The 13,326-nt window shown below is 34.2% G+C and overlaps 2 protein-coding genes across 2 annotated transcripts; one reads left to right on the top strand and one right to left on the bottom strand.

Moving 5' to 3' along the window:
• Positions 1-236: 236 nt before the first annotated feature.
• LOC112698834 (diacylglycerol kinase 7) lies at positions 237-6,881 on the top strand. The gene is made up of 12 exons (XM_025751665.3): positions 237-1,034; positions 1,392-1,514; positions 1,945-2,082; positions 2,165-2,250; positions 2,620-2,707; positions 3,588-3,663; positions 4,215-4,297; positions 4,518-4,588; positions 5,328-5,405; positions 5,642-5,729; positions 6,045-6,161; positions 6,395-6,881. Exons 1-12 carry the CDS (start codon positions 699-701, stop codon positions 6,551-6,553), a joined length of 1,443 nt encoding a protein of 480 aa, XP_025607450.1. The 5' UTR covers positions 237-698; the 3' UTR covers positions 6,554-6,881.
• A 3,965-nt stretch (positions 6,882-10,846) lies between these two features.
• On the bottom strand, positions 10,847-13,035 carry LOC112698818 (glutamate receptor 2.8-like). Its single transcript, XM_025751664.3, has 4 exons — positions 12,647-13,035; positions 12,133-12,481; positions 11,629-12,038; positions 10,847-11,510 (listed from the first exon to the last, which is right to left on the bottom strand). The coding sequence occupies exons 1-4, from the start codon at positions 13,013-13,015 to the stop codon at positions 11,046-11,048; spliced, it is 1,593 nt and encodes a 530-aa protein (XP_025607449.1). The 5' UTR covers positions 13,016-13,035; the 3' UTR covers positions 10,847-11,045.
• Between the last annotated feature and the right edge of the window lie 291 nt (positions 13,036-13,326).

Genomic DNA, 13,326 nt, shown 5'->3' with positions numbered 1-13,326 from the left:
ATATAAAATATAATTTTTTATTTTTTATTATTCGTTCTCATATTTATTTTTGTCACACTTATAAAATTAATAATAAAAAATCACATTTTATTTTTTCATTGTTAAAAAGAATCCATTCCCGTAAAAGAAAAAGAGACTTCTTGCTAATAAATGATAAATCTTAATACTCGTCAATTAAAAAGTATATATAAAAAAATATTTAATAATACTGTATGACATTAATGGAAAGCAATGATGAGGATTGAGGAACGTGTTGGTTGGGTGAGTGATAGACAAATAGCCGTTGGGGCAGCACCATGCCCATTTTCGTAAATAATTTTGACGCTGAAGGGCATTTGTTTTTCCCCAATATAAAAAAGGCGATTCCGGAACGGCAAAGTTGCACCACCACCTTTTATTCTCAAAACTGAAAACCACCGTTCCACGACTGGGACTTTTCCTATCCTCGGAAAGTGAAAGCGCTGTCCACCCTCACTCACACCCACACGCAGCCATTTTTCCTATTTTTAATGCATATTATTTTTTAGTTGTCTTGACACACATAAATAAACAAATATACTGAATAAATAAATAAAATTCCTTTCTTTTTTGAATAGAAATCCCATTTACTCGTCTTCGTCCAACCAAGCCAGCAGTTAAGTTTCGCGCACAAGAATCGAATCCAAGAGACAGAGTGTGTGAGAGAGAGAAAGAAGGAGATGGAACCGCCGTCGACGACGGGAGATACCAACAAGATAGCGGTGAGGTCGTCGATTGTGGAGTCGATTAGGGGATGCGGCCTCTCCGGGATGCGGATTGACAAGGAAGACTTGAAGAAGCAACTTGCCATGCCGCAGTACCTCCGCTTCGCAATGCGTGACTCCATCCGCCTCCAGGACCCTGCCGCCGGCGAGTCCCGCTACCTCTCCCGCACCAACGACGACGACTCCTCCCCTCCCTCTTCTCCCATGGTCGTCTTTATCAATCCCAAAAGCGGTGGCCGCCACGGTCCCGCCCTCAAGGAGAGGCTCCAGCAACTCATCAGCGACGAACAGGTTCTTCTCTCTTCTTATTCTTCTCTTGCTTGCTTTTAGATGCTTCTCTGAATAAACCCGTCGTTGAACAGAGAAAATCATAGAGGGGGAAAAATCTGCTAAAAGTTGAAGATCTAGTAATAGAAGTACTGTTACAACTGAGACTGAATATGAGAAAGGAAGTCTCGTTTTCCATTTAGATTCCTTCATCATACTCTGTTGTGTTTTCGTTATTCGAGTTGCATCAATGAATTTTGTAGTGGTTAATTGATTCTTTCGATTTTCGCACCTGTTATCGTCTCTATAGTCCTGTTTGTGCTGCTGGTGTTTTTCCATGCATGACTGGTTGATGTTAGGTTGGTTCTATTTACATTGCAGGTTTTTGACCTATCAGATGTGAAGCCTCATGAGTTTGTACGGTATGGATTGGGTTGCCTGGAGATGTTGGCTGCTATTGGTGATACTTGTGCCAAAGAAACTCGTGAAAAAATCAGGGTTTTGGTATGTTGATAGGGATCTGTCTATAACAGGCGATATATTTCACATGGTTTAAATGCAGAGTGTATGATGACATTTTTTTTTTTAGTTTTAATTTTCAGTGAACTGAATTAGTTGCATGAAGTGTTGTGACTATTTTTACCTCATAGTACCTGCTATAGTGCATGGCTCTCTCTTCTCACTATGCATACTTAATTCAGAAATTTGAGATATTATTCTAATTAGAGGAATTAGTGGTTCTTTTTTTCCTTCTGTATTAAAGCAGAAAAAAAAATCGTGTGATTTGCAAGAGATGTTTGGTTTTCAAATGGAAGATAAAATACAATGTGATTGTGTGATCTGGTGCTAGTCAGCCACCATGGCAATTGTGCATACCAAGTTTAGATATTAGTAAAATAGCAATCACATAGGGTGGATCTCGTTGATTGGGCAGGTTGCTGGAGGTGATGGTACTGTTGGCTGGGTATTAGGATGTCTCATAGAACTTCGCAATCAAGGTCGAGAGCCAGTTCCTCCTGTGGCTATCGTACCTCTTGGTACAGGAAATGACCTGTCTAGGAGTTTCCATTGGGTAAGCATTCATATGCTTGGAAATTATAGATTAAACGAATATTGGGTTTACTATGTTAATCAGTCTTTTGGATATTTATCAGGGTGGTTCATTTCCTTTTGCTTGGAAATCAGCTATTAAAAGAACTCTGCTCAAAGCTAGTATTGGACCAATTCATCGTTTGGATAGGTAAGCTGTAACTTTTTAAGCTCCGAGTTTCAAGTATGACATTGTCATATTGTAGACTCTTTCAAGTAGTTCTCTGCAAATAAATAATTTTATGAAGTGTGTCATAGCCTAATGCCTGGAGGTACTGGTCTGTGGGATTTATGTTCTGGCATTGCTATGATCGATGAGACTTGATTTGTAGTTTTGTACTTCTGTACTATATCAAGTTCTACCTCATGTTATATGCACTTTGCATATTCTATCTTAAGATGGATAAACTAGAAAACATGCAGAAGTTTTTATTTTAAATGGAGAAATATTTATAGTTGGTTCTCTTTGCTATGAATTTCATATTTGAATTTGATTTATCTTTTTGTCCATTCAACACAGTTGGCGAGTTTCACTTTCAATGCCAGATGGCACGCCTATGGACCCCCCACATTCTTTGAAACATACAGAAGATTTTACTATTGATCAGGTTTTGGCCGTTTTTTTTACACCATTCATTTATCTTAGCACCATGTTGCAAATTAGCTATGCTGCTTTTTGTAGTGGCAATGATACCTTGTGTACTAGTTAATTGGGTTGAAATGCATATGCTTCATGAATATTTAAGAAAGATAATATATTCTTTGGCAATGTAAGTTTTCATGATTAGATTATATGGTGTTTGTTTAGATGGCTTAACTAATATATCATGTTTTACTATACAATAATCATGAGATAGCTTTATAGCTTACTGTACCTTTCATTAATATAAGTAGCCATTACAGGGTCTTTTTGGACGGTAGCTATGTTGTTGCCTTGTTGGTCCCTAAAATAGTTTCAAAAACATTATATTCCCGCTAAAATTAATCTTTTATAGTTTAAGAACCAAAGTTTGGTAGCTTCAGTGGTCACAGTGATATTGACCAAAAAAATTGTTTTCTGGCAAATAATTGGGTGAGGAACTGTTATGGTTTGTGCTTGAGGTATCTGAATAAGAAATCGTATGAATTGATCCATTATGGGATTAACTCTTATTGTGTTCCTTTGGTACATTGTAACTGAAAAAGTAAGTGCAACGTTTAAAACTTCTGGAAATGAAATACTGTTGGGCACTTCATCTTGTGCAATTCAAGAAAAATAGAAAATTTAGCGAGGGTGGAACGATGGAAGAGATTGACATCAGTTGTTTATGGTCATTTTTTTCAGATTTCACTTGTCAGTCCCGAATGTTTGTTTCCATTAAACTTACACTGATGGATATTTCTGATTTTTTATTCAGTTATTTCTTCTCATTACCCCTTTTATTAACATAACTTATTAATTTTTTCTCCCCTGACTTCTAATATGAGTGACGTATCTTGTCTCTGTAGGGCATGGAAATTGAGGGAGAACTGCCCGAGAAAATGACAAGTTATGAAGGAGTGTTCTACAACTACTTCAGCATAGGTACTTTAATCTGTTCAACTGCAGTATCATCTGCTGACTGAAATGAATATTTGTGGAGTTGGTGTCATACTATCATCATGTACATTTTAATTAATTGGGTAATAGTTACGATTAATCAATGAGATTTGAGAATCAAGTCACTTCATGAGTACTACTGTATGTTAATTGGAACATTATGTTGTAGCCAAACTACTCTCTGCATGGTACTCAGATATTCTAGATTGCTTTGGGGTTACTACACATGGTACACGTGCAATATATATTTGGCTTTTGGTCCTACAACTTTCTGTGCAATAATGCCATCAGAAGTTAAAGCAGGATGTGACCTCATCATTGGGGTTGTCACACTGAAGTGAAATGAAAATGTCTTTATACCTGTGGATATTTTGCTTTTCATCATCCATCTGCATGTGCATGATAAAGAAACCTAAAATGCTATAAATTTCTTGGGATAGGACGTTGATTTAGGATAGAAAGCATTTTAGATGCCTCAATTGAATATCTAATTTATATTTGTGAGAAATTTTAGAATGTCTTGTTATATTTTATAGGAATGGATGCCCAAGTGGCTTATGGCTTCCATCATCTACGTAATGAAAAACCTTACATTGCAAGTGGTCCAATAACAAACAAGGTATTAACTTTTGAGCTGTTGGATGCTCTTTCTAATTAAGTATTATTGATTGTACAATTTTTTTAGCAAGAAATTAGTAATCTATATCTTTTCTTTTTTCCGCATTTGTATGTTGATGTTAACAGTCCAATGGCTACTTTGACTTGTAAAAATGATATAACAGATTTTACTCCATAAAAGATTTTAGAACCTTTTTTCACTTTTTTTTTCCTGGTTGCAGATCATATACTCTGGTTATAGTTGCACCCAGGGCTGGTTCTTCACACCTTGCACAACTGATCCAGGTTTAAGGCAAGATACACCAACTAAAACAATTTTTTCTTCTGATAAATTTAAAAGAAAAAAAGAAAAATCATGCAACAGCTTTTAAATATGAAACAAATATTTCTTTAGATAAGAGAATGATTATTTTACTAGTACTAGAATTGTCTCTTCTTTTCTTTTTGTAAAACAAACTAGGGTTTGAGTTGCCAAAAGGTTTTCAACTCTCAGAGTTTGTCTGTGCTATAATGTTGTAATCTTGTGTTCTACCCACCAAAACTAAAGAAGAAATAAGATGTTAGATACTTGCAGTTGAACAGTCATTCCAGTCTTCTAGAGTTCTAGTATGGTCAGTTTGACTTAAAACTTCTGGGTCTGCATGAGACTTGTGTCTTTGGATTTATGATGTTTGGGTGTAGTGCATTTCTTTTTATGGAGTTCAAAACTGCTGGATGATAGAATATATTTCACTGTATTTTGAGATAAACTTCGATGAAAAATATTATATACACCAAAGTTTGTCTCCAAGTGGTAAAAGAAATGTTTTCTTTGCCATTTAGCATTATGTAATGTCATCTAAGGTAGATTTGGAGAAAATTTTAACGGAGAGAACTGTGGTTAAAAGAGGATCTGGAACAATTAGTGGGCTAGAATTTGTTGGACTCCTCATATGTATGTTCCTCTTTGAATTGCACTTTTTTTAAATGTATGTTTTTGCTTTAAGTAAACTATTTGATATATGGATGTTTCTTTTAAATCCTTACGTCAGGGGTCTTAAAAACATTCTGCGGATGCATATCAGAAAGGTCAATTGCTCGGAGTGGGAGCAGGTTCCAATCCCTTCAAGGTGCATTTCTTCATATCCATACCTGTAGTATAATTTTTGCTAGTGCTTCCGAAATATTTTGAAAATATCATTGTGTTTCACCACATTTTAGTTGTTGCTACTCTGCATTTTTCCTCGTCGAAATTCTGAACTCCCGTTTCAATTCATAGAATTCTAAATTATTTGAAGTACCAATCTCTCTTTGTAGTTTTTGGTTTGTTCATTTTGCATGATAAGGTTACATTATTTCCTTTCAGTGTAAGAGCAATAGTTGCCCTAAATCTTCATAGCTATGGAAGTGGAAGAGACCCATGGGGTAAACTCAAACCAGAATATTTGGAAAAGGTATTGTATTTGTGTTGCCTGGCACCTTAATATAAGGTTAAGTCATTAGGGTGTACAAATTTACATTGTCTTAGCCTTGTCATTGTTAGCAATGTGAATAATTCCTCCCTTACCACCACAAAAACAAAGGGAAAAAAATCCCATCATATAAACCCATCTGATATTTTCATTTCCTGTACTTTGGTGATTATGTGCAACACTCAACAGTGCTGTTCTGACCCATGTCTTAATATAAGCTTAACGAGAATGTTACTTGTGTTTTTTTCAAAATTTAAGGGTCTTTTTCTTAAAAGGGCTTTTTTGTTGTTCTTCCAGAGAGGCTTTGTTGAAGCTGACGTTGCTGATGGCCTTTTGGAAATATTTGGTTTAAAGCAAGGGTGGCATGCATCATTTGTCATGGTTGAATTGATCTCTGCAAAGCACATTGCTCAGGTATTACTATTTATTAATGCTTTCATGGTGAAGTTCAGGGGTGCACCCGAATGCAAATGTGGACAGACCACTATGTTGTTGCTACTGGCTCATGCAATTCTGAAAATCTCATGTTATGTTGCATTTGTGTTGACCTGACCACCTTCAGTTTCTTCTTGTACGTTGTTAATAAAATATGTCAACCTGTTGATTTCTTTTCTTCCTTTGCTTTTGTTGTTGATTTTTTTTTTCAGGCAGCAGCTATTCGATTGGAAGTAAGAGGTGGGGAGTGGAAGAATTCCTATATGCAGATGGATGGAGAACCTTGGAAGCAGCCATTGAGCAGGGACTTCTCAACAGTCGTGGAAATAAAGAGAGAGCCTTTTCAGTCACTTATGGTCAGTGGTGAGTAACTCTTCGATGTTTTAATGTTCCACTGCGGCAAGGATTCATGCTAGGATTGTGTATAACCATAGGTATTGGCTTGGTTCTCCATTACCCGGAAAATGTAAAATCGATGTTGTAAAAATCTTCCTCTTTGTTTCTTAAGAAATTTAGTTTATTCATTAGTGGAGGAGAGTAGTTCTTTGGTAGTTTCCATTGCTGGGATTCATGTAAGACGTGTTATTATGTGCAAATCTTGGGCGATGGCACGCCATTATCTTGGTATGTATCAAAAGAGTTCTTTGACCGTGCGTATCACTTACATAATTGAAATATATACAATTACTCGATCATCAATACGTAGCTTCTCACATTTTCGAATCTCGGCTTCTAAATATGAGTTATTCAATCCTTGGCCCTTGTAGCATGTGCATTTTCGTATATGTAAAATAACCCGTTTATAATAGGGCAATTTACGTTTTTAAATTGTTTGAACCCCAATTTTACGTAAATACATTGTTTTAAAAATGGATACGTAAATACATTGTTTCACTATTTTATATAAACCGCTACCGCCAGTAGCGGTTTACAATTGCACAGAAACCGCTAGTACCAGCCGCGGATTATATGTATTTTTGGTTGGTCATAAACCGCTGCTGCCAGCAGCGGTTTATGTAGGTTGGTGTGCGTGCGTAAACCGCTGGTGCCTATAGCGGTTTACATTTAGTATGTGTCAATGGGTTCCCTATATAAACCATGGAGGGGCCAAATGTAGAGAGGTAGAGTTTTATTCACAAATGGATGGGGAGGATAGTATTAAAAAAATACAATACTCAAAGTATTAAATTATATAAATCAAGACTATTTTTTTATTCTCATCTTTTTTACAATTTATAAATAATAAAATAGTTTATTTTTAGCCAAAAGTTTACTAAATCATATATTTTTCTCTTTAACAATCACTTCATTCTCTTTTGTTTATATCAATCATACAATGAGGTTCTAGCTAAACAAATTTTTTTTATTTGTACAACTTTATTATTTTATACCAAAAAATAAAAATTATTTGTATTTTATAGTTGATTGATTGGATAAATAATAGTGATAACATCATAATTTTGATGAATAAAATAAAAAATATAAATATGCATGTAATAATTTTTTATTTGTATTTATTATTAAAATGAGATTAAATAGCAAATCAAAGAGTGAGTATTGACAGAGTACTAAAATATATAAATTAAGACTAATTTTTTTATATTCATCCCTTCTAAAACTCATGAATGATAAAATAATTTATTTTTAATAAAAAATAGTGAATTTCTTCACTAAAAATAGCAAATCAAATAAAAAAATTCATTGGAGTTAATAGGATGAGGCTTTTTTTTAATAATTAGATCTATTAACTATTAGGTCATTTCTTAATTTTTGAATTATTATTAATTTTTGAATTATTATCTTAATTGGTTGACGATTTAGACAAATGCTTTTCATCATTATTGTGTAAGTAGACCTATAAAAAAAATTATTGTTTAATTAGATTTGTTACATGTCATTGAAAAGGGACTAAACGTAATTAAAGTAGTTGACGATTTAGAGAAATTCTTTTAATGATTTATTAAAAAAATTTAATTAGGGATTATTTAACTTTAATTTTTTAATCAATGATAGGAGTTATGGCATGGTTAGAATTAAGCACGTTTAGAATGAGTACTGTGCCTTATGTGCTTGCTGATTGATTCTGTTAGAAGGCATGTGTTTGCTATCAATTTTGTTAGGCAGTTAGTGCCGTTAGTCTTTACTCTTCCTTTTTTAGTTAGTTAGTTAGCTATAGATGCTAGAAGATGTTGGAAGCTTCCTTACTCAACTCACTCCTAGTTTCATAGCTTTAAGTAATCCTCCTCCTCACTTTACAAGGTAACTTTTGTAATTCCACTCATTCATTCAATGAAATTTCTTCTCCCTCTTGCCTTCTCTGTTCTTTCTTTCTTTCTTTCAACTTCTATTTTGACTCTTCTTCAAGATCACTCTCTATGATCTGATACCTTTCATGATATCAGAGCTTATGGTGCCATAGCTTTCTTCTGTTAAAAAAATTCACTATTTTTTACTAAAAAAATTATTTTATCATTCATGAATTTTAGAAGGGATGAAGATAAAAAAAAATTAGTCTTAGTTTATATATTTTAGTACTCTGTGAATACTCCCTCTTTGATTTGCTATTTAGTTTCATTTTAATAATAAATACAAATAAAAAATTATTACATGCATATTTATATTTTTTATTTTATTCATCAAAATTATGATGTTATCACTATTATTTATCCAATCAATCAACTATAAAATACAAATAATTTTTATTTTTTGGCATAAAATAATAAAGTTGCACAAATAAAAAAAATTCGTTTAGCTAGAACCTCAAATGTAAATCAGTAGCGAAGAACACAACCCATGTTTCAAACTCTCCTAGTATCTCTTGTATGGTTGATATAAATAAAAGAGAATGAATTGATTGTTAAAGAGAAAAATATATGATTTAGTGAAATTTTGGCTAAAAATAAACTATTTTATTATTTATAAATTGTAAAAGAGATGAGAATAAAAAAATAGTCTTGATTTATATAATTTAATACTTTGAGTATTGTATTTTTTTAATACTATCCTCCCCATCCATTTGTGAATAAATATCTCTCTACATTTGGCCCCTCCATAGTTTATATAGGGAGCCCATTGACACATACTAAACGTAAACCACTATAGGCACCAGCGGTTTACGCACGCACACCATCCTACATAAACCGCTGTTGACAGCAGCGGTTTATGACCAACCAAAAATACACATAATTTGCGGCTGGTACTAGCGGTTTCTGTGCAATTATAAACCGCTACTGGCAGTAGCGATTTATATAAAATAGTGAAGCAATGTATTTACGTATCCGTTTCTGAAACAATATATTTACGTAAAATTGGAGTTCAAACAATTTAAAAACGTAAATTGTCCTTTATAATATGGAAAAAGAGTACATGCATTATTATTTATGGTGTGTTTTGTGAAAATAATATGATAAAATGTTCGCTGTCATTGTGCCCACTCCTCTAATATGAAGAAATCGCTTGTACCATTGGAAATTGGAATCAACTGGTGCAAGGTTATAAAAGCTGAATAATTAATTATGATTTTGTACATTCATTTAAATTTATTAAAAATATAAATATTCTTAATCTATGTGTAGTAATTATAATTGGGCATTTAGATTAGGAGTGTCAAAATTTTCTGAAATGCGGGGACTGTCCCCGAATGGGGATCCAAAAGCGAGGAATTTTCTCCTTGGGATGGGGATGGGGACTAAAATCCCTTCGAGACAGGCGCGGGGACTCGAGCGGGGATCTCCGCCCCATCCCCGATAATTCTCTAAATTCTTGAGTTTATTTAAATATCCTTAATTTATTTTTAATATAGGGACTTTTTCGTAATTTCGCTTATTGAAAACCCTAACCCTACCTTATTGAATGCCTTTAATTTTCTCCTACTATTCCACTTAGCATCGTTTCCAAGCTTCAACTTTCTAAAAAAGTTCAAAACTCCCAATCTCCCATAGTTGTGTCCACAATCACAGCCATAGCAGCATACCCCCTTGTTAGTCGCTACCGGCCACTCTTCTTACTCAGTGCTTACCCCTTATGGACTATGATTTGCTATGTTGTATTTCTGGACTTATAATCTTGGATAAGATATGTTTGTAATAATGTTTATAGTTTGTTTTTTGTTTTTTTTAATTTTTTACTATAATTTTTATATAAATGTTCAATATAGGGAGATGGGGAATGGGGCCCCGCGAGGAATACGGAGAACGCGAAAAATGGAGATGGGGACGATTATCCTCCATGGCGGAGATCAGAGCGGGGATGGGGATCAATTCTGGGGACAGGGACGGGGAGTAGGGAGGCATCCCCCGCCCCGCCCCATTGACATCTCTAATTTAGATGAGATTAATAGAACTAAATATGATGGATAATCTTGTGACGCTTTCATTTTGTTTTATCATTATATATATATATATATTAACTGTTTTGTCAAGGAACTTTTCTTACCAATAAAAAAATAGTAATTAGTATTACTTGAAAAAGTTGGTTTTCAATTGTTATCTCAATAGTAAATACTAAATAGTAAATGAATTTAATTTTTGTGTACTATGCAAGTATATAAAAGAATTTTACACAAATATTTAAATACATGGATTTGACTGAATCACTGTGTAAATTAAACTTATAGTATATCGTAAACATATTTATCATAATTAAGTTAAAAATAAACAAAGGTGTTTCTATTGTCCCGTAACTTAAATTCAAGATTTACACGATGATATATGATATAACCACTTGAAATATATAATACACATGATAAACTCCTTAATAATCTAATACTTTTCTGTTTTTTCACCATTCACAGAGCTGGTTGTCAAATAAGAAGTGACATAAAAAGAACTTCGCCTATGATTAAGTTAATACTTAATATACCATCTATACAACTGTGTCTAGAGCAAGATTAGACTTTGGAAACCTTGATGGACTTTCAGGAATGCTATTTGGTTCACTGATAGAACATATTTTATTCCCTTGCTTTGTAGAAACATCCATAGATTGCTTAGATTTTGCCCAACTAGGAGACATTAGAAGAAACTTTTGACTGTAGACTTTGGCTAGTGTTACGGGTTTTCTCCAGATGTTGCTTTCAGAAACCACCAAAGCTAAAAATGTGGCAATTCCTGTGATGATGAACAAGCCCGCAAAACTCTGAGAGTTAAGGCTAGGAGTACCATCTGATGATGTTGACGTTGATAATTGATCATAAGAATCATCTTCGAAATCATAGTTACTGCTTCCAAAATACTTCATCTCAATCGGTTGCATAAAACTATCATTCTGGGTAACGTTCAATATAGCTCTTGAAAAGTAAGATGTTAAGTTGGAGTTAATTGGAAACGCCTGAAAAAGAAAACACACATGCAAAATGTGTCACAACTCAGAAACGAAATAAATACACGTGCGTATAAAGTTGTTGATCGAAAGAGAAGAGAGAAAAAATGGAGATTAATTTACATACAAAGCCAAGCCCATCAGTACGATAGTGAGGCCCAACCATGTTATACTTGGAACCATATTTTTTGAGGAACATCTTGATGTATGGTATCTCCTCAAATATAACATCAACGCCGCCTTTTGGAGTTCCTTTGTCTAAAGCTTTCTGATAATCTTCCATTTTTGTCAGATTCTTTAGCCTTGATTTATCAAACTTGAATTTGTCAACCAGCACCTCAGATAGATAGGAATCCGTTGGGTACCCTATGTTGTCACCATTTGTTCTCAAATCATCAACACTTGGATAGTTTTGCTGCAATTGGTCCACGGTCAACATAGATGACAAGTTTGCCGTGTAGCTTTGCATCAACACAAATCCCAATATCAACCATACCACCAATACAAACTTGGAGCAATTCTTGCCTACTGATTCTCCTGCTCCAATATGTGAAATGAGTTTAATTTTTAATTCTGTATAATGAATTTTAAAAGAAGAATTTAATTTTGATGCATCTAAAATATAATTTACTCTGAGGAAGGAAGAGTTGATCAATTGGAAGCCATAATATTGATATCCCTTTGAGTTGTTGGGGAGGTGGAGAGCCTTGTGCAGATTCTTCTTCATGACTATTATTATTATTATGAATGTTACGACGTTCCATGAATCGTATTGCAGCTCCTATAAAAGCACAGACTAGAATGATGGACAACCATAGATCCCAACTAAATGGCCGCAGAAATATCCACATGTTTATACCGCGGCCGCCATATCCAACTCGCACCAGCATCCTCACACCTGACTCTGCATATGGTAACGTGAAATCCACATACCTTGTTCTCTCAGCTACAATTGATACGTCTCCCACCACCGCATCATACTTTAATTCATTTACATTAATAAACAACACTAAGATTGTGTAAGATTATTTTATAATGGAAACTCACATGCAGTTTATCTTCATATGAAGCTGACTAATAACTTCATATAAAGAGAATTGCATATGAATTTTCTCTTTATTTTATAGCTAGTAATTATTACTAACCTGGTGTTTAGAAACCTGTTGAACAAGTTTGTCATAAGAGCCAGCACTTTGTCCTGTTCCATTTTTGATGAATGGCCGAAACTCGTAAGAGACATTGAAATGGGAGTAGCGTTTGATATAGTCAACCGTGGCAGAAAAGATATCAATGGAGTAGCCACTGACGTGGACCAATTGGAGTGTTGTAGGATCCAGCTTGGCTTCCACGAATTCAGTGAAACCAGTTTTCAAGGGTATCCCAATGATCAATTTCTTTCCTCCTAGGAGTGGTTGAACAGAAGAGTCAACACTTTCAAACTCAGCAACTGTAATTATGACCATGAGATACCAAGATTGAATAATAATGTAGGCAAAGTAATTTATCTTTCCCATGTTTAGGGTGAGAAATGTGCAAGCATACTATGGCCTTGTTACGTCTTGCTTATTATATAGTATCAAAATGGTACGGTATATTACATTACTAAAAAAACATAATTAGCATTACAAAGAAATTACGCATACACATTTGTGACCGGGACAAGATTCGTGTATTGCTGACCCCACATCGAATATACCAGTGCGTATCGTATGCGTTAAGGTTTCTAAAGTCACAAACTTTAAAAAATTTTGATCCATAAAAATTCTTTATTTACGATAATTAATTAAGTCAACTTGCACATTATATTTACTGCCTTAGTAAAAAG

Source organism: Arachis hypogaea, chromosome 1 (genome assembly GCF_003086295.3).
Source record: "Arachis hypogaea cultivar Tifrunner chromosome 1, arahy.Tifrunner.gnm2.J5K5, whole genome shotgun sequence".
Lineage (NCBI taxonomy): Eukaryota > Viridiplantae > Streptophyta > Magnoliopsida > Fabales > Fabaceae > Arachis > Arachis hypogaea.
Note: the sequence above shows the minus strand (reverse complement) of the source record. Positions and strands in the feature narration are given on the sequence as shown.

What these genes read in the sequence shown, in the direction of transcription:
- LOC112698834 (XM_025751665.3), top strand. Translation starts at nt 699, where the DNA reads ATGGAACCGCCGTCGACGACGGGAGATACCAACAAGATAGCGGTGAGG. An exon ending in TGTCTAGGAGTTTCCATTGG is followed by an intron (nt 2,083 to 2,164) that starts GTAAGCATTCAT and finishes GATATTTATCAG; the next exon opens with GGTGGTTCATTTCCTTTTGC. An exon ending in AACCAGAATATTTGGAAAAG is followed by an intron (nt 5,730 to 6,044) that starts GTATTGTATTTG and finishes TTGTTCTTCCAG; the next exon opens with AGAGGCTTTGTTGAAGCTGA.
- LOC112698818 (XM_025751664.3), bottom strand. Translation starts at nt 13,015, where the DNA reads ATGGGAAAGATAAATTACTTTGCCTACATTATTATTCAATCTTGGTAT. An exon ending in AACAGGTTTCTAAACACCAG is followed by an intron (nt 12,482 to 12,646) that starts GTTAGTAATAAT and finishes AATGAATTAAAG; the next exon opens with TATGATGCGGTGGTGGGAGA. An exon ending in TCAACTCTTCCTTCCTCAGA is followed by an intron (nt 12,039 to 12,132) that starts GTAAATTATATT and finishes ATATTGGAGCAG; the next exon opens with GAGAATCAGTAGGCAAGAAT.